At 52.1% G+C, this 19,765-nt stretch overlaps 1 protein-coding gene across 1 annotated transcript; it reads right to left on the reverse strand.

Annotated features, from left to right (window-relative positions):
- Positions 1-1,018: 1,018 nt before the first annotated feature.
- On the reverse strand, positions 1,019-19,732 carry TMEM43 (transmembrane protein 43). The gene is made up of 12 exons (XM_010384476.2): positions 19,474-19,732; positions 15,147-15,296; positions 13,702-13,836; positions 12,990-13,084; positions 12,069-12,118; positions 11,729-11,798; positions 10,855-10,925; positions 9,779-9,900; positions 9,437-9,511; positions 8,766-8,867; positions 5,403-5,520; positions 1,019-3,123 (listed from the first exon to the last, which is right to left on the reverse strand). Exons 1-12 carry the CDS (start codon positions 19,483-19,485, stop codon positions 2,921-2,923), a joined length of 1,203 nt encoding a protein of 400 aa, XP_010382778.1. The 5' UTR covers positions 19,486-19,732; the 3' UTR covers positions 1,019-2,920.
- Between the last annotated feature and the right edge of the window lie 33 nt (positions 19,733-19,765).

Here is a 19,765-nt window from a genome sequence, read left to right on the forward strand (position 1 = left end):
GGCTGGCTGGAACCTCTTGTTGAGAAACAGACTGGGGTTGCTATGGAAACTAGTCTCAGACTTCCTCACCAGAGCTCAGCCCTCCTAGAGGCAACTTGTTTTCTGTTATTTTTTTTTAAATTATTTTTTGAGATAGGGTTCCACTGTGTTGCGCAGGCTGGAATGCACTGGTGTGATCTCAGCTGACTGCAGCCTCCCCCTCCAGGCCTCAAGCAATCCTCTCACCTCAGCCTCCTGAGTAGCTGGGACCACAGGCATGCACCACCACGCTTGTCTTTCTGGAGTTGTGGATGATGGCATTGCCATGTCTCTGCAGAAATAACTTCAGGCATATGTCAGCTACTAGGAGGCATTATGGAAATGAAATAGTAGGTTCTGAGAAACAGAAGAGTAGGTTTGGGAAAGTTACCACTCACCTGCTTGTAAAAAATAAAGCACTCAAACTGCTAGCATCAGAGTGGGCAGTTAGCAGCCTTCCTTCAGAACAGGAAGCAAAATGAAGGAAAAATGAATGCCGCATGTGTCAGGTATTCTATTGGCTTTGTCTCATTTGGCCCTCACAACAACCTTGTGAGGTGGACAAGTGTTGTTCCCATTGTATTGTTGAGGGAACAGACTCAGATCTTTGATTTGCCCAACATCACAGCCAGTATGTAGCAATCTTTGGCTCAGAACGCAGGTCTGCATGCCAACTCAGGATGCCTTTGGCAGTGGAGCACACTGCTGCCCCTTCCACTTCTTCTAGCACATTCTGAAGATGGATGAAGCCTGAGTCATTCATTTTAAATCAAGCCAAAACAAAGTGGGCTTCAGTATGGAAGGCTTCTGAGTGCTAGAGATACTGAGTTGCCCTTAAAAAAAAAATTATTTTAACCACTAAAAGCTCCAATTTCCACAAAATTCAGTTCTCAATAAATCCTATGGCTGAATTCTTTATAGAAATTTCAGAAAGAATGCCAAAAAAAAAAAACCCTGAAACTAAAAACAGGATGTTTGTCAAAATCCCACACCAGAAGATATTTAGAAATTTATTTCAAAATTTTTAACCAAAAATACAATGATATTACAAATTTGGTCTTCCAAAGCTTTCAAATTTTTCTTAACATTATTTTTCTCTTTAAGAACACTTTTGAAGTTGGCAGTAATTTAAAATCCTTATTAGAAAAAAATTAAACCAAAGCCCAAAGATTTTGCATTTAGTCATCATCTAAGTATACTGCGTGTTTTCCAAAAGCATCCTTTAAGAGTTTGGAGATTCGATGAAATTGCTCATGTAATACTGCTCACGTAATAAGCAGTTAGTGAATACTACTGTATCCTAAACCCAGATAAGTCATCTTGGGCTGGCTGTGTTTTTCTTGTGAAGAAACTCATTTATAGCACAGGCAACCCAGGCCAGTAGAGATGATTACAGATCACTGGTTTCAGAAGTTCTGACCCCTTATTCAGCTACCAGATACTTAGTTGCTAAAGGAATTACTCCCAGCAGGCACAAAACGGTTTCTGAATATGACAGAAAGGGTATACAAAGAATCATTTAAGGCATCTTGGTTACAACATACTTTAAAAGGGTGTGAGAGTAGTTGGGGAACTCAGAAATTTTGTGACTTAGGTGTGGGTGGATCTTATTTAGGAGGACTAAAGCTATGGACACAACACATGAAAGAACCAGTCAGAAGCAGCCATAGGAGGCCCAGGTGCCCACGTCGAAAGCACTCCCGGGTGAAAGCAGCCAGGCAGGCATGGGCACTGTACAGCAAGCCTCAGGCCTCAGTTCTTGATTGTGGTTGACTGGGGGTCACCATGAAGGTGCCCATTTAGTATAAAGCTTCCAACCTTTTCTCTAAATCTTTTCTTTAATCTTTTAAACCATCTTCAAGTGCATAGGGGAGTTTCTGATGCCAGAGGATGAAAGTAGGTGCTTTCTCCACCCTCTCCTCCCAGAGTGAAAACAAATCCTTTTGCTAATACTTGTTTCAAAAGCATCCGTTGTAAAGCTTCTCAGTGACACAGAATACTGAGAGGTAACTTTTTATCAGTCAAACCACATACCCAATTTAACACCTTTCGGTGCTCTGAATTCAATTGACAGACTAAAGAGTGTTTCCTGTAACAGTCTGAAATATTAATCATTCAAGTGTTTTTTTGTTGTTGTTTTTAAATCTTATTTCAGAAAACTTCCTCTTGGGGTAGAAAAGTACATACAAAGCAGCAAAGTAATGAAGAAAACCTTAAATAGGGCCTTCAGACATCCCACACACTACAAAGATTCTACCAAGCCATAAGATAAGTGTGAAGCCCAACGTACGTCCAGCTTTTCTCCTCACGACATCTTCAGTGTTTCTTCTCTTTTAAACACCAAACCAGGTTCCAGCCACAGACTGTTCTGGGTGTGCCTGCTTTGCGGGGTCCATGCCCAGTGTGTCTGCTGGTGACCCAGGACTCAGCAGTAATGACTAACGGCCGCCCTTCAGGATCACAGAAGTGCTTGGTGGTGGTGGCGGCAAAGTCTGGCACTTGTGTGCAGTCATGAGAAGCAGCACGCGGCAAGGCTGAGCCCTTTATCAGCAGGCCTCCATACAGCGTGTCTGCGTCGTCAGGTGTCAGTGGGCTGAGTGGCCGGCTGTACGCACTCAGTCCAAGAGAGAGGAAGGAACAGCAGGAGAAGCTGTCAGGTGGCCATTCGTGAGCTGCTGCTGACCACCAAAGCTGCTTACTGGCAAGAAGAGGTGTGGGGAAGACATGAGCTGGTGAACACCAACCCAGCGCTCATGCTGCCAAGTCTGGCCCCTGAAGAGGAGAGAGGGTGCAGAGTCCAAAACCAACAGGAGCTCCTGCTCTGGCATGGAGCTGGGTCAGAGGTGAGGGACGACCTGGATCCTAGGGCTCACGCAGGTGTCGGATGGGTGCCAGGGTCTTTTCACTCCAACTTTTTGGCCGGCACCCGTGTCCGAGCAACAATGATGGGCACCAGCGCAAGGCCGGCAATGAGGAGGGCCCATAGGGGCCGGTAGAAGAGCCAGCCAGCCGCCACGGTCAGCAGGGTCAGCGAGGTGGCCATGCAGAAGGCAAAGGCTTTCAGGCCAATATTGACCAGGTCTCGAAAGACAGGAAACCAGTCCACTGTGGAAAGGAGAAAGGTGATGAGGTGCCACCCGCTCTACACCTCAACAGCTCAGCAGATCGCTCCTGTCCCTAGGTGAGGATGGGCACCTGTTGCTACATGCGTGAGGAGGGGAGAGGGTCAGTGGGGTGGAAGGCAAGGAGCCTCGTTCTGAGAGCTAAGGGAGCACAGGAGCCTCTGCTATGAGCTGCGTGGCTGGGCACATTGAGCCATCCACTCTACCCTGCTCCAGGGGAGAGGACGTGGCAGTGCTTTGTAAACGTTAATACTATATGTGGAGAGTAGTCTGAGGCCAGTATAAATACATTTGCCTGTAATGCTGGAAATACCCTGGGTCCTGCACACTTATACAAGAGGCTGTGGATGGAGCCTCCTGTAAGTGCCTATTTGGGCCTCTCAGCCATTCCTAGAGGTGTTGGTTCATTCATGCAGCAGGATGTTACTGATTATTTATGTGCCCAGCACTGAACTGGCAGGTACTAGAGGAAATAAATTAGCCTAAGCATTGGCCTCTCCTCAAGAATCTCACAGACTATTGATCCAATAGGAGAAAGCCCAGAATGCAGCTAAATTAGTAAGGAATTACCCTATTCTTGCCTCATATGACCTCTCCAGGTTGGCATTCCATAGCTGATGTCCACTCAGGGAATCTTCGCTCAGTTCCCAGGCCACCAGTGGTCTGGAATCACTGGGTTTGCAGAGCAACCCCTGGTGCCCCATGCCTGCAGCACACCCTGGAAGCCACCACCTGGCCTCATCCTGGTCTGTTCCATACAGCACTGCTACTCAGCCCTTATAAGCCAAGTTCATGTTTCTGAATGTTGCCTATGTGTTAGATACCATGTGCACCATCTCATGAAGCGCTCATGCCCACCCCGTAAGGTAGGTACTCTTCTTAACTCCATTTTACCCACAGGGTCACTGAGGCTCAGGAAATTAAGAAACTCACCCCAAGTCCTCCTGTTAGAAAGTGCCAGAACCAGGATTTGAACTCAAGACTGTCTGGGCCCAGAGCCTGGGCTCTGAGCCACTGCTCTAATCCTTGTCTGTCTCCCTTGCTGTGGAGTCTTACACATGGCAGTCAGTATTTATCAAACACATGGGGCAGTGTGTGCTTCCCTGCTGCACTCCCGACTCACCCCTACCCACCCTGGGGGTCCCTCCACGCTCTAAGTCTGTCCTGAGTCTGGCTCATTCCAGACATAGAGTGAATTGGGATCACAGACGTCAGAGATCCAAAGAAGGGCCACTGAGACAGACACGAGGAAACCAAGGCTCCAGAAGGGAACTGGTCTGCCCAAGGTCACACAGGCAAGAAAGAGGATTCCGTTTAAATGCTGATGTCTCCCTAATGTGCCCACCATGTCACTGGTCTTTCTGAGCACAATTCAGCTGTCCAAAGAAAGGCTCAAGGAGAGTCCTTCACTTCCCGAGCCTGTTTTCCGAACTGTAAACAAAGGAGGTGGTCCCCCCAGCTCAGACAGCCCGAGATGTGCAGCCAGACCTCTTCTGACTTGTGCATCTTGAGTGGGAAAGAGGTTTCTGTTGGCACCCAGAAAAGGCGTGACCCAAACATGTGACTGGAAGGGACACACACCAGGGAAAGGCTTGGATGGAGAGTCCTCTGAGGAACCCCATCCTCCTGGGCCCAGAACGTACTTAGTCACCCTGGGCACTCAGATCCCGAACACGCTGGGCCACAGGACTCCTGAGCTCGCTGGTGCCAACCTCAGGCCAAGGAGCGGCCCAGAACTCTCCTTCATGCTCCGGACTTGCTGACTGCCCAAATCTAGCCCAGGTTTTGGAGTGAGGAAGGAAGAATGATAGTTTTAGGTGTTTCCTATTTGCCACATTTCATAAAACTCTGCATGTGAGGGGTGAGGTGACTGAAGCTGAGGTGGGAAGGGAATGGTCAAGCATCCAGAGCTTGGACGTGACAGATTTCAAATGCAGGTCTGGCAGGCTCCCATGTGGTATTCAATTGTGGATCAAAGGAATGAGCAAATGAGCAAGCCAGTGGATGGAAGAACCTTCAGGCTGTGGAGTGAGACCAGTGCCCCAGAGTCAACCCCACCCAGCCTCGCCCCTGGCAGCTCCTGCCCTCAGCCTGCCTGCCTCTGCTCCCTCATCCCAAGGCTATGGAGCGGGGACACAGAGATGAGCCAAATACTTGGTCTCTGCGCAGGGGCCATCCCATCAGGCTGGAAGGGCTGAGATGATGCAACAGGAGGCCCGTGGGGGTGCAGGAGGGAGGGCAGTGACCCACCCTGACACCTACCCAGGGTGTAGAGGATCCGTGTCATAAGGTTGAGGCCCATGAACATGGCCATCCAGCCAGCTGCCCGCAGGCCCCAGGTCTTCATGGAGTTGCTCCTTAGTTCTCTATGAAACACCTCCTGCAGGACAAGGTGGGGCAGGTCAGGATGCTGAGGGCCAGCGGTGTACCCAGTCAGCAGGGCAGGTGCTGAGGGGGCTGGACCAACTCGGGAGCTGTTGGCCATTTCCAAACAGGCCAGAGGGAGGTGGGGCAAGCCTCCTATAGGGCTAAGTCATTCTGCCCATCTGGCAGAGCACAGGGCAAGGCATGAGATCTCTGTGGAAGGTACGGGCCCTCCTCAGATCAGAGGCTGCCAGCACTTGGAGCCCTCAGCCCACGGTCTCACCTGGAATAAGTGGGACCCTCCCCACCACCCCTGAGCAGGTCTGAGCGTGCCTGCTGGGCAGCATGCTCTGTGCTATGTGTGTGATCTGTTTAATTGCGGACCCTCTGCACATGGCCTGGGACACCGCACCCGCCTTCTCAGGCTCCATCGCTGTCGCTGCCCCTCTTCCTGTTAGACGCTGCAATTCTTTAGCTGCTTCAGTCCATACTCTCTCCCTGGACATCCCATCTGCTTCCTTGGCCTCCATACGCTGTGACCCTCCAATTTAAAGCTGGAGCTCTGGCCCTCTCCTGGGCCTCACAAACCTGCGGCTCCCACCACCTCCTCAACATTTCCACTTGACATCTCGGCCTGTCCAGCGCTGACACTGGCGCCTTCTCCATCTCAGCACATGGCACACCTACCCACACACTCACATCTAGGGGAAAGACATGGCCCGCTCCTCCCCTACCACCCTATCCAGTCCAGGCCACATATTCCCGAGTCTCTCGCCACCGTCTGCCTGCAGGAGCCTCACTGGCCCTGCTTCTATCACCCCACTCCATGTTCTCCACACAGCCACCTGCCAGAGCCCTGCCACATCCCCCCAACACCAACCCTGCTGCTGGTGCTCTGACCCTGCTGGCTGCTGTCCCCAGTCCAGGTCGAGTGTCCTCTCGCCTCTATCTGTGCATAGGTTTGCTCTGCCTACAGCGATTGCCTGCAGTCATGCCTGGCCAGCTTCCTACATAGTCTTCCAGCTTTGCTCAAACCCCACTTCTTCAGAGGGCTTTCCTTGACCCTCTAATCTGAATCAGGCCCTCTCTGAGTCCATAACAAAAACAGGTCACACTGATCCTTATTTGATACTGTCCGAAGCGTTTTACAAGTATTATTTAATTCTCAGATTCACTCAGTGAGGTAGGAATACTTACCTCCAATTTACAGATGAGGAAACAGGCTCTGAGAGGGCACATAAGTCATGTGCCCAAGGTCTCACCTCAAGCAGTTAACTAAACCCTACATTTCCAAGAGCAGGGAGCATGTCTGTGAAGTACCTGGTGTTCAATGAAAACTTTCTGAATGAATGAATAATCCTCAACAACCAAACCAGTTAGGGATGATGTGACTATTACTAATAGTACTTAAACATTTTCCCCTTCACGAATGAGGAAACAGGCTGAGAGATCAGCACCAGCTCAAGGTCCTGTAGCAGGTGGGAGGCAGCGCCAGGGCCGTCTGCAGTGTGCCTGCTTGGGCAGCTGTACTCTCCTGCCCCTGGGACTGGAATCGGGGCATCCTGATTTTTGTCCTGAGCTGTCTGCCTGGCTCTGGGCCTTTTCTTCCACTTGGCAGAGACCCCAGACCTTGTGTGGGGGTGGGGTCCAGGCTGGGGGAAGACAGGGCTTTGGGATGCTAAGCAGCAGGAGGTCCCGGGGTGAGGAGGCCGCCTGAGCATCTGTACTGCAAGGCCTTCCTTTCTGGGGCATTACCTAAGCCATGGGCCCTATCCACTCCTCTCTGGAGGGGTGGCTCTGTGAGCTGGGCCTCAGCCCTGGGAGAGAGAGCAAGGCCTGGACTGGGCCTCCTAATTTTAGAAACTCGCTGGGGACCCTCAGCTGCTGGTGAAGGGTGACTCATGGCCTTTTAGGCTGGGAGGTGGCAGCCCTACCCTGAGGTTGGTAACTGGGCTCCTGGGCAACAGCCTGACCACAACCTAGCCCTGGCCACGTAGCAGGAGTGGGTGAGGCCCAAGCACCACCACGGGCTGGAGGTTAAGGGGACAGATGGCTGCTGACGATCTAATAACAGGAACAAAAGGTCACAGCTAACCCCTGATGCCTGGCTGCTGCCTTGCCCCTTTCTCACCCTTCTGGCATGAAAACTCCAGCAGTCCTGGTTAAGGCAGGTATAGAGTGCCCCACCAGGGATATCTGTGTTCATCAACAACAGAAAAACTAAAGACTCGATTTTTCTGCTGCAAAGAAGGATTGCCTGCCTAGAGAAGACAGGCTAACTTTTAAGGCATAGAACTGAACTAATCAGCACATCTTGGCACCCCTTCTCCTTGGGACCCGGGGGAGATATAGCCCTCCCAGTGTAAATACAATGGGAGAGGGATACTCAGGTAGCTGAGGCCCAAAACCCTTCCCTGCCCTCCTGATGTTCTGGAAGGACACAGACCATGGTGGAGCCCCCCCACCCACTCCCTCTCCCTGCTCTGGGCTGTGGCCACGGCACTCTGGGTGCCCCCTGAAAAGGTGAACCCTTTTGTGCCCGGACTGGGCTGTTCTTGCTGGAACTACTGACTGACCACTAATTCTTCCAGGGTTAACCCCTTCTCGTCAGCAAAACTCACTTGTCAGAGGCCCTGCTTGATCACTGTAGAAATGGATGTCCTATTCTGATGTCCACTGGTATCAGAGCACCTGTTCTCTTTCCAACACTCGGCACAATGCATCAGTACTTACGAGCTTCTGTCACTCTCACTCCTCTACTGGACAGTCTGTGAGGCAGAGTGAGTTTAGTGCCTAGCACAGTCCTGCACACTGAGGGTTCATGACAGACTCAGCATCCCCAGTCCAAAAACCCAAACGCTGAAATGCTCCAAAATCCAAAACTTTCTGAATACCAAAATGACACCACAAGTGGAAATCCCACACTTGACCATATGTGACGGGTTGCATTGTATAAAATCACCTTCAGGCGATGTGTACAAAGTATACATGAAACATAAATAGATTCTGTGTTTAGACTTGGATCTCATCCCCAAAAGATCTCATTATGTATATACAAATATCTGCAAATCCAAAAAAATCTGGAATCTGAAACACTCCTGGTCAAACACTTTGATGAGGGATACTCAAAATTCCACTATTTCTTCTTCTTGCCTCATTCACTGGCTATGACCCCTGGTAGTGTGATCTTATTAAATAACCACTAGAAGGAAGGAAGGACATGCTTGTTCCCCCACCGTACGAGTGGGGCACAGCACTCACCTCTGCGGAGAAGTCCCCATGGTGCAGGAGCAGTAAGGTATCCCCAGACTTGGTGGAGAATGGGACTAGCTGGTCACCCCGCTGTCGGGCAATCACAGTGACCTGGACAGAGGACTTGGCGTTAGAGCCGAGGGGTGACCAGCAGGAGACACGCCCCCAAGAGCCATGGCCAACCCTCCCGGGACTGGGTGCCAGCCAGGGAAATGAGAGCACAGAGACCCTGGGGCTTCTCTCTCTATATGTCCACCTGGGGTGCATCAGCCCCTGCAGCTCTGGCTGAGCTGCTGCATTCAAAGCTCCAGGCAGTACCTTGGGCTGCGGGCAGAGCAGGGGCTGGGGCGGGACTGCACACAGGCCAGGAACGCAAAACTAATTACTGACAGATCAAAATGGGCTTGAGGAGAGGGTCTGCATGTGACTGGAACACCTGTCATAAGGCGCGACTGTGAGACCCCTTTGGAGCTGCCCTTCTTAACATGGGGTCCATGGATGGCTGTGGGGACATGGAGCTCTGAAACTGCTCAGAAGCATGCCTGGCTGAGAGTGCGTGCGAGCGTGTGCTTTCCCCAGGGGAAAGGGAGTCCAAGTGCTCCTGACATTGACGAAGCTGCCTTTGTCCGGGGCAGTCGTGAGGCTCTGACTTAGTGTCTGCCCCTGGGAAGCCAGGTTACCATGTGAGCCGGGCCCAGGTCAGGGTCATCGCCGCTCAGTCCGGCATAGGAAAAGGAGATGCGCAAGTCTCCCACCTGGGGGTGGAAGAGAAGCAGGGAGAGTAAGGCAGGGAGTAGCTGACCCGGGCCCAGGTCCAGGATGCCTCGGCCACGTCCCTCAGGCTCTTCTCCCACCTCCACACCCGTGCCCAGGCTGTGCTGTCACCCAGAAGGCCTCTCCCACTCCAGCTGCACTTGGCCAAGTGCAGCTGTGCATGCAACTGAACTGAATCTGCCTGGTGCAGGAACCTGATCCTAGGGCCCCGACCCTCCTATTTGGAAAGCCCAAGCCTCCCCGCGTACCTCCGGATACTTGGGATTTTCGCTGTGGTAGAAAAAGTCTCCACGGCGAATGATGTCCACGTGAGGGTCCTCCAGCTTAGACAGGCTCAGGGGCTTGAAGTTGTCGACTTTGTCGATGAGGCCTGGGGGACCAGAGTGGTTAGAAACCCAGTGGACTAGGTGAAAACCTCAATCTGCAAAGTCCCTGGCCTGACCCCCTTCCCCCGCGCCCTTGAAGCCTGCACACGTGGCTCCCGCCTCCGGTGCCTCTTTCGAATCTGTCTCGTCCACGGCTTCCCCTGGGTTAGACCATCTCCTCCAGGAAGCTTTCCCTGTGCCCTCTCCCACCAAGTCAGAGTGACCACAGCACTGGGAGTGGCCTTAGCCCTTTTCCCTTCCATCAAGGTTACAGCCATCCATGTCCAAGCCTGACTTGCCTCCTGGGTTGAGAGCTACTTGAGGGCAGGCCCAGCTGGCACAGCAGGCACCATCCAGCAACAAAGCAGACAGAAGGCGGCCAGGCCAGGCTCAGGATCCCCCAGCCTCCCCACGGCTATCTGGGCCCTTGGTATCTTCTCCCACCTTCACGGGTCAGGCCCAGGAACAGAGCCCCAGGGTTACTCCGGCCCATGGTGCCACCTTGTCCCTTGCAAGCTTCTCTTTGGAGTCAATGGGGGGTGCCTGTGATGAGCTAGTGCCTTCCTGGCACAGGTGGGACTCAGAGGGGGAGGCCTAGGCTGAGAGCACTGAGCTGCCCCATGTCTACTACTAGCCAGAGTCTGCTTGAGGAAGGAGACTGCGTGAGGAAGGCAGGCAGACACCGGTACGCAGCAGGGTGAGGATGCACGCCTGAGTCATTCTCTGGAACAACCCAGGTTTCAGAGGAACCTGGTAGGATAGAGTGGGGTGGGGGTTTCTACATCAGCCCTTGCTCCCTGGGGATTCGCCTTCCCCTGGCCGCCCAAAGCATAGTGGTGGGAAAGGTTTAGACTGATCCTGTGCCTTTAGCCATCTGAAGGCTGAGTGCCGTGAGCTCCGGCCGTGGGAGGGGCCTTGTGCTTCTGGCACAAGCTCCTCTGGAGAGGTCTGAGACTTACCTGGCGAGAGGAAAAACCTGCCAATTTGGACAAAGGGGGCTGTTGCCGTGAATGACTCCACTGCCATGGCACTGTGGGAGAGAGGAAGCTGTCAAGAGATGGGCACCAGTGTGGGAGCTGCCTGGGTCCCTTTGGGTTGTTTGTGCTGGGCAGGGTCCCCACCTGGGGGTTCCTGCAAGTCCAGATTAGCCCAGGCACAGCAGACATCTTTTCTTGTCCACCCCAGGGCCCCTGTGCCCCCTCCCCCGGGCTGAGTGCCCTCACTCTGTCTCCTGTTCCCTGGAGCTTCCTACCCTCCTGCCTAGACCCCTGCCAGCCTGTCCTGCCCCACCCACCGCTGTCAGATATATCTTGCATGGACTTTACACCCCTCACTAGCCCCTCCCAGAGCATTCCATCCCCTGACCATCTTACTGGCACAGCCCAGACCATTGCTGAACAAGGCCTGCTCTCTAGCCACACACAAGTGTTATGCCCCCCTCACCACTGGCATGCCATGGAGCTAACCTCCCTCTGCTGAAATCCTGAGAAGCCTCAACAAATGCTGCTGCCTCTGGAAAGCCTGTCCTAATTGTCCTCCCACCCATGGCAAACCATGAACAAAATGCTTGCCTGTCCCCGTGTGCACATCCCCTTAGATGCTTAGCGTAGGCCTTTCATTTGTGACTTGTTTGTGGGGAGCTCGTTGGGGGTCAGGGGAGACGGGTCTCTGTGTTCCTGGTGCCCAATACAGGGCTTGGTCTCAAAACCATGTCCCACATTTTCAACCCATGGAGCAGGATTAACTCAATCCCGTTATTCAGATAAAGAAACTGAGGCTAGAGACCTGTCAGTGTAGACAAGGCTGCAGTCAGGCTTGGGGCCTGGCTCTCACCTGGGGTTTTTGTGGCCAATCTCTCGGTCGAAGTTTTTGCTGTTGATGATTTCTGACCTCCATTCAGTGTCTGCTCGGGGAGAGGAATCAACTCAGAGCCTGGGTAGGAGTGGCACGTGGCTGATACCCACCAGCCCAGTTCCTCCTATCTCCCAGCCAAAGGGGTGGGTCAGGGAGCCTCACTGGATGGCTGGGAGAGCAGGACTCTGAAGACTGGCACCCAGGGATTCTGATGCCTGGTGCTGAATCCTTCTCATGGCCCAACCCACAGCCCTGCTGTCCAGCCACTGCTGTGGGCCCCCACCATGGGTAGAGACCACGTGAGGGGCCCAGTACTCACTGTAGGAGTACCTCGTCTCCTTCTTCACCTGCCCATCCTCAGTGTACTCCCTGCAGGGAAAGCAAGGCAGCCATGGGGGTTAGCCTCGTCGCCCTGGACAGTCTAACCTCTAAGCATCTGAGTCAGAAGCAACCTCAGGGTTACCAGATGCAGACTCCCCAGATTGGAGCAGATGCCTTCTCTACATCAGCCCCAAGATAGGGCACTCACTCCTGACAGCCAGCCAGCTCCCGCCCTCGAAGGCGCTGCCTGGAGAAAAGCGCGTTCCCATCCTGAGCTGAAATCTACCCCCACTGGCCTTACACCAAGGGGCCCAGCCCTGCCCTTTGGGCTCAGAGATCTGGTTGCACCCTGTGCTCTGGGACAGCCCTGCAGGGGCCTCCTGAAGCTGCCCTTCTGCTCCTCCCGTCACCTCCCCACCCATTGGTCACAGTCCATGTGATTCAGGTGGGGCTGAACCCACCCCCAGCTCCAGGTGACCCCAGCCCTGGTCAATGAGAACCTGCCCTGGGACTCCTGTCAGAAATGATAAGTTGTAAGTGGAGAGAAGATGGGACCAACACAGCTGATGGGAAGGCAGAACACACAGAGATGCAGTGGGGTCTCGGGGGTGACATGCTGATCCCAATGACAGTGTTTCACGCCTGCTCCAAGTCATGCTTCAAGCCTGTGCATCTCTGGAACTTCCCAGATGTGGGAGTGACTCGATCCCCCTTTCCTCTTGGGGCCACTCTTCACTGGATTTTTGCCACTTTCAAATCACTGGCTATTAATTTGGGGATAATTTCACACTTTTCTGATAGGAAGATGTTATCCTTACATTTCAAAGGCATCAAAATGAAAGGTATCTGCATGTTATCCTGACACCTACACCTCACTCATCCTTTACCCCAACAGAGTTTTCAGCCCCTGGTGCCTCACCTGGACTCCTCAGTTTCTACCCACTGGTACATCTCCACGTGCCTCCGTAGTTTCACAGCCGGAAGATGAACCCCATAGTTTGGATCAGACAAAAGCTTCAAACAGAATCAAGGAAACCAAAAAAATAAAAGATAAGATTCATGTCAGCCCAGAAAGCCTGGCTGAGGGGAAGCTGGACTGGAAGAGGAAGAAATAGAGAAGGGGACAAGGGTGGAGAGCCCTAGGCTGCTTTGCAGGGGAGGATCAAGGACACTGCCTGTCCCAAGTTCTTCACACATAGCGCCCGTGACTCTCACAGCACAGGCCTGGGCTGCATGGCCCAATGGCATGGTGCCAACAGCGTACAGGGTGTTCAAGTAACACGAAAGCTCTGGTGCCCAGGGTAGTTTTGTGGCCTTGCACTGGTCACACACAGTCATCACAATCATGAGAGCAACTCCTTGAGTGCCAGCCACTGTATCAAGATGTTAGTTATCTCATCTCACCAAATCCTGAAGGCTGGCCACAAGCTTGTTACTATTACCATCCCCATTTTATACATGAAGACACTGAGACTCAGGATAGACAAGTCCACACAGCTGCTGAGCGGTGGAGTCGGGAATCACACCCATGTGTGACCATCTCCAAGGCCCATGCTTTCAAAGCCTCAGCCAGACAACATCCAGGATAAGCCCCGAGCCACTGGCAGGTCAGCATCCCCTGCCAAGCCTACCTTGGATGTCCGCAGGGCGCCAATGATGTGCACCAGCCTTCCTTCATTCTCTGGCGCCACACTGTGGATGCTGTCAGGGGACACCACAAGCGAGAGCCCTTCAGCCAACGAGGTTGCTGTCTTCAACGCACGGCCCTGGGAGCAAAGGGGAGTGGGGATTTCAACAACTCGGGCGGCTCAACATGACTGTGCTTGTTGCAAAGTATCAGGGTAGGATGGGGCCTTGGGGAGCACTGAGACCCATCTCCCCACTGTACAGTTGGAAAAGTGAGGTCTAGCAAGTGGAGAGTAAGGACTGGAATTCAGATTCCTGCTTTCTCAGGCAGACTTCTTCCCACTGCCCCACTGGTTCCCACTAGCCCCCACCAGTCTTAGCACTGCCCCAGTGGTGGGAACAGCTGATGTTTCTGCCTGCCTGTCTCTTTCTCCCCATTTTTCTCTGCCTTCTTTTTCTTAATTTTATTTTTATGTTTAAATTTTTTGTAGAGATGGGGTCTTGCTATGTTGCCCAGGTTGCTTTTGAACTTCTGGCCTCAAGCGATCCTCCCTCCTTGGCCTCCCAAAGTGCTGGGGTTACAGGCCTGAGCCACCATGCCTGGCTCTCCTCTTCCCTACTCAGTCCATGTGGTTTACCTAGGTAGATCTGAACCCCTGTTCAAATCATGTGACCCAGACCTTGCCAATCAGAACATGTGAGTGACCCCTGGCCACGGAGACTGATTCAGAGGACTGACAGCCAAGCCAGGACACTGAGAGATTGCCCTGTAACTGTTGTTAAATTGATTTAGAAATATGCTGTTGCATCATGAGGTCTTATTAAAAAAAAAGGAAAAAAAGAAAGAGAGACAGAGAGAGAGCGAGAAAGAAAGAAAAAAGAAAGAAAGAAAAAGAAAGAGAAAGAAAGAAAGAAAGAAAAGAAAAGAAAAGAAAAAAGAGGAAGGAAGGAAGGAACGGAGGAAGGGAGGGAAGGGAGGGAAGGGAAAGAAGGGAGGGAGGGAGGGAAGGGAAGGAAAGGAAGGAAGATAAACAAATGGTTTTTCTCTTCCCTGGGCTAAGTGGTTGGATGTAAGCCAGTTGCTGGGGCCACATTTGCCATCACAGAGGAAGTGCCTGCCCAAGAAATACACCATAATAGAGAAAAATAGGCTAAAGATGAAGAAATGGAGACTCCTGGTGACCCAGCATGAACACCTGGATCCAACTATGCCTGAGGCAGGTGCTAAGCCCTGGATTTTCAGGTGTGTGAACTGATCTACTCCCCTTCCTGCTCACATCAGCTGTGGGATGCATCACAATGCAAAGAACTGTGATTAACTCAGTATCCTTCTTTCTCTTTTGTAAAATCTAGGCCCTTTATTACCAAATCCAGCCTCTGGGTTCATAACCTTTGCTCTCTGACATGGTGGGGACTCTCACTCTACACAGGAAGACCCCAGACATTTTACCTCATTGGTGAAAATTAGGTAGAAGGAGAGCAGGAAGGTCATGAGCCCCACGACCATCCCACCCGAGGTCTCGCTCAGCCGCTCCAGGAAGCCTGGCTGGGAGCCGGTTGTAACTTTGACATGTTCTCTCCGGGTACTGGTACTGGAATACTGAAGAAAAAGAAACATAGTCACAGAAGGAAAATTAGTTTTTTAAAAATAAATGAAATTTGCTATTTATTTATACTCAGTTTTTTTTTTGTTTTGTTTTTAGTTTTAACCGTATGTGGTAAAAACACACAGATACTCAATGTGCAGTTTGGCTAGGTACAAAATATTTCCATCACCCCAAAAAGTTTCTTTGTGCCCCTTTCCTGCCAACTCTCCCCTTCTCCACCAACCAGAGGTAACTGGTAGGGATGGGGAGAATCTGAATTTGAATTTCTCCCACTGTAGATTAGTTTTGTTTCTTCTAGAACTTGAGAAAAATGGAATCAGGGCACCAACTCCTTTCTGCCCAGCTTCTTGGACTCAGAGCACTGCTTTTGCAATTCATCCACGTTGTGGTGTTTATCAGGAGTTTGTTCCTTTTCAGGGCTGAGTAGTATTCCATTTATGACTATACCACCATGTGCTGAATCATTCATCAGTGGATGGGTATCTTGGCAGCTTCCAGGTTTTGGCTATTATGAATAACGCTGCTGTGAACATTCATACATGAACCTTTATGCAGACGTGTGCTTTCATCTCCCGTAGGAATATACCTAGGAGTACAACTGCTGGCTCACAGAGAAGATGTGTGTTTATGAAACTGCTAAGCTATTTTACTAAGAGGTTATTAGAGAGGTATTTTTAATTAAATTCAGCAAACAGTGGCTGAGCTTTCTGAGGGCAGTGCTAGCCCTTGTGGGGTCAGAAGTAGACAGTCTTAGGGCAGTGAGGTCACAACCATAAACAATACTAGAAGGTCAATACAGAGTGTCCTGTGAGAGGGGTGGACTCAGTGCTCAAGGAGTGACCCCTTCCAGCTGGGGTATCAAGGCAGGCTCCCTGGAGGAGGGGGCATTTGAGTGGAATCTTAGAGACAGACCTTAGGGGAAGAGCATCCCTAAAGGGAGAACCATGTCAGCAGTGATAAGGAAGTAGGAAGTGGTCCTGGGGGAGCAGCTGCCTATCTGGTTTGGCTGGGTTGTGGGAGGGATGGAGGAAGAAAGGGCTTGGAGCTAGGCATTTCTGGGCAGGTTCACAGTGGGCCTCAAACTCAAGGGTGAGTGGATCAGGCTTTGGTCAATAACACAGGCATGATTTGGGGTGCATCCACTGCTGATCAAAAGCATCATCGTCTAGGGCAGGATTCTGGAGCCAGAAGAACTGGGTTTGAATCTATGCTCTGCCACATACCAGCTACAGGGTCTTGGGCAAAAGCAATTTCACCACTTTGTGCTTTCCATTTCCTCTGTACATAGGGTTGTGGTGAGAAGCAAAGAACATAGTTATTGGGGGGCTCAGGGCCGAGGGCTTGGTAAGCACTATACACATGTTAGCTAGTGGGAATGTTACCCGATTTCTCTACAACTGATACTGGGCTGGCACCAGGCTGGGGGTGAGCTGACAAAAATCACAAAGATATAAAGTGGGGCCCAGCTAAGACAGTGCCCTATCCTGGCACTGGGGGCCAGAGGAGTGATTTGAGTCAGAGTCTCTGCTTGGACAAAGCTGATGTCACGTTCTGATTGTCTTTGAATATCACCAGCCAAGGCCTCCAGTGACCAGATGTCCATGAATCCAGAAGTCGTCTTGACTTTCCATACCATTTGGAAACATTAGGGGAGGAAATCACCACAGGCAGGCAGGTGACCATCATAATGATGACAATAGCAAACACACCGGTCTATCACAGGCCAGCCCACAGGAAGCCCAAAGAGCTGGATGCCATAACGACCCCATTTCACTGATAAGAAAATCGGGCTTGGGGATAAGTCATCTTCCCAGATCACACAGCTTCTAAGAGGAGGAAGAGTTAGGATTCAAATCTGGGCAGACTGGAGACTACTCTCCTATTATTCCAGTCTGTGCTCCCCATCTCTTGGGCTACAATGTGAGTTGAATGTTGGGTGCCAGTTGCAGGCAGCAACAGGAAAAGGAGGCGTGACTTCCTCTTGGGCCTCCCCTCAGCCAGCATCAAGATAAGGGGCTCAAAGACGGCCTTGGAGGGAAGGAAGAGAGGTACAGGAGGGTGCCCCTCAGGCTAGGGGAGGGGTGAGGTAGGCAGTGACATGACATACCCAGCCCATATTCTGAACCAAAATTCCCAGTAAACATGGAGGATCATAAAGGATCTATATATACACACATATTTATATATACATATATATTACATGTATACACACATTATATAAACACACACACACACACACACAGACATCCCCAGTGACACATCCCCTCCCAGTCCCAGCACTCAGGACTCAGAAGAAATGAGCAATGAGTGGTGGGAACAGAGGCTGACACATAAGCCCTGGAAATGGACAGAACTGGGTTCGATGCCCAGGTTCACCAATCACTTGCTGTGAAGCCTAGGTAAATTGCTCTACCTCTCTGATTCTGTTTACTCACTTATAAAGTGGAGAAGGGAATAGTACCTTCACCATAGGTACTGCTGCTGCTATACTGATTGAGAATTCTGTTGCCTCCCTACTCCATCCCACTATCTTCTTCCTCACCCAGCCTACTGGCTGCTGTAAATGTGTACCCAGCTACTGGATGAATCAACAAATGCTTGGCAGCAGAGGATACTCAAATGCATGTATGTTCCTTGGTGAGGGGCCAGGTCTCAATGTACCCAAGATGATCTCTATTCACTGGGACCATCTGTGCTCCCCTCTGCAATGACAGGCTAGTTTTCAAGTATTAAGTACCTACGACACACCAGGCACTGTGCTAAGCAGTCTCCCTTAAATGTCACAGTAACTGATCCATGAGGCTACATAAACCTGGAGAGATGAAAGCCACACAGCTACTGGGTGGAAGAATCTGGATTGCCCCCAGGTCTCCCTAACTCCAAAGCCTGCCCTTTGCAGCATGTTCCCGTGTCACAGCATGCCAAGCCGGCCACAAGAGTTTGGGCAGGTGCCTTCCCCTGCTGGGGAAGTTCACCATCTGTAAAATATGGTGGTGGTGGTGATGGGAGCAGACAGAGTCCACATACTACAAACAGGCTGGTCTCCTGACTGCCCTCTCTCCTGGCCGAGCCTGAGTCTCTCGCAATACCTCTGAGGCCTTTCTAGGTACACCATTCAAAGCTTCTAACCCTCCTGTGGGCCCAAAGTGTCCTGGGAGTGTAGATGATACTAATCCGAGACAGAGTGTACTAGGGCTGTGGGTGATGCACACCCTGGCCTCTCAAGGGGTGTGGGAGGCAGAGAGGACGTTTGGGGACAGAGGCAGCGTCTGGAAATAGGGTGTGACAGGCAAGGGGAGAGCTGCTAGGACACTCTACCAAAGCAGGAGGGAGGGTGTGTCTGGGGCTGGCTGGGTTCCTAAGCGGGCCCTAGAAGCACTTTCACAGAGGAGGGGAGAAGTGAGTCACCAGCTTCTCCCACGCCCAGCGCCCTGGTAGGAGGCGCTGCTTGGTGTGCTGAATGAATGTTGGGCTTAAATAGTTTCCCGAGAAAGGCTAGTTGCAGGGAGAAGAGGCCTTGAAGGAACAGCCCTCAGCCAGGCCTTCTCCAACCAAATCCTTGCTAGGAGGAGGAGGGGCCCTGACAGTAGAGAAATGCTCCCTCTCCCCCTAACTCCTTCGCTCCCAGCCCAGCCTAAGCTTTTTGCAGCATCACAGCCTCGGTTTACACAGCCTCCCTAGAGCGGGGAGCTCTCTGCCCGCCAGGACAGCCCTGTCCGTCCATTGCTGGACAGCTCCACTTGGGCTGGGTCGTCTTCCTCCCTCCCAAGGGAATGGCCCCCTCTCTGAGCTCCCGTCCAGCTCTCATAATGCGCAACCTTGGGACGGTTTCAGGGCCCCAACATACAGGAGGGAACTGGGAATGCAAGGAGGAGCCGCGGAGAGGCGTACAAGCAGATCGTAGTGCGGGAGCAACACCTCCGAGTCCGCCTCCGCACGAACGCCGAGGACTAGGCGGACCAAAGAACACGGACAAAAGAAGCCTGGACGGGTCGAGAGATTAACAGAGGGATGAGCTCGCGAAGGCACCAACACGGCGCGCAGAGGGAGATGCGGGCCCAGCCGCAGAGAGGAGCTCCAGACGGCGAAACGGACCCAGAGGCCCCCGGGGAAGAGCCCCAGGGCGATGGAGAAGCCTGGGTGTGGCCCAGCTGGCCAGGGGACACTCACATTCGCGGCCATGGTGGGACCCGGCTCGCTGCCGCCGCCTCGCGCTGTTCAGCTAGGAAGTGGGCTGACGACTGGAGCGCGGAGTCCAGCGGCCTCTTGCCAGCCGCAGCTTCGAAAATCCGCGTGGACTCCAAGACCAGGACGGACTTACTGCAGTTAACGCCCCGTGTGCCCAGTGTTTCTGCGCATGCGCGCGGCGAGACCTGGAAACGGGTCAGGGACATTTCAGTACCTCATTGATGCGCCTGCGCACTGCAAAGCTTTCTGGGAAATGTAGTTTCTACTGCCTGGA

Source organism: Rhinopithecus roxellana, chromosome 1, assembly GCF_007565055.1.
Source record: "Rhinopithecus roxellana isolate Shanxi Qingling chromosome 1, ASM756505v1, whole genome shotgun sequence".
NCBI lineage: Eukaryota > Metazoa > Chordata > Mammalia > Primates > Cercopithecidae > Rhinopithecus > Rhinopithecus roxellana.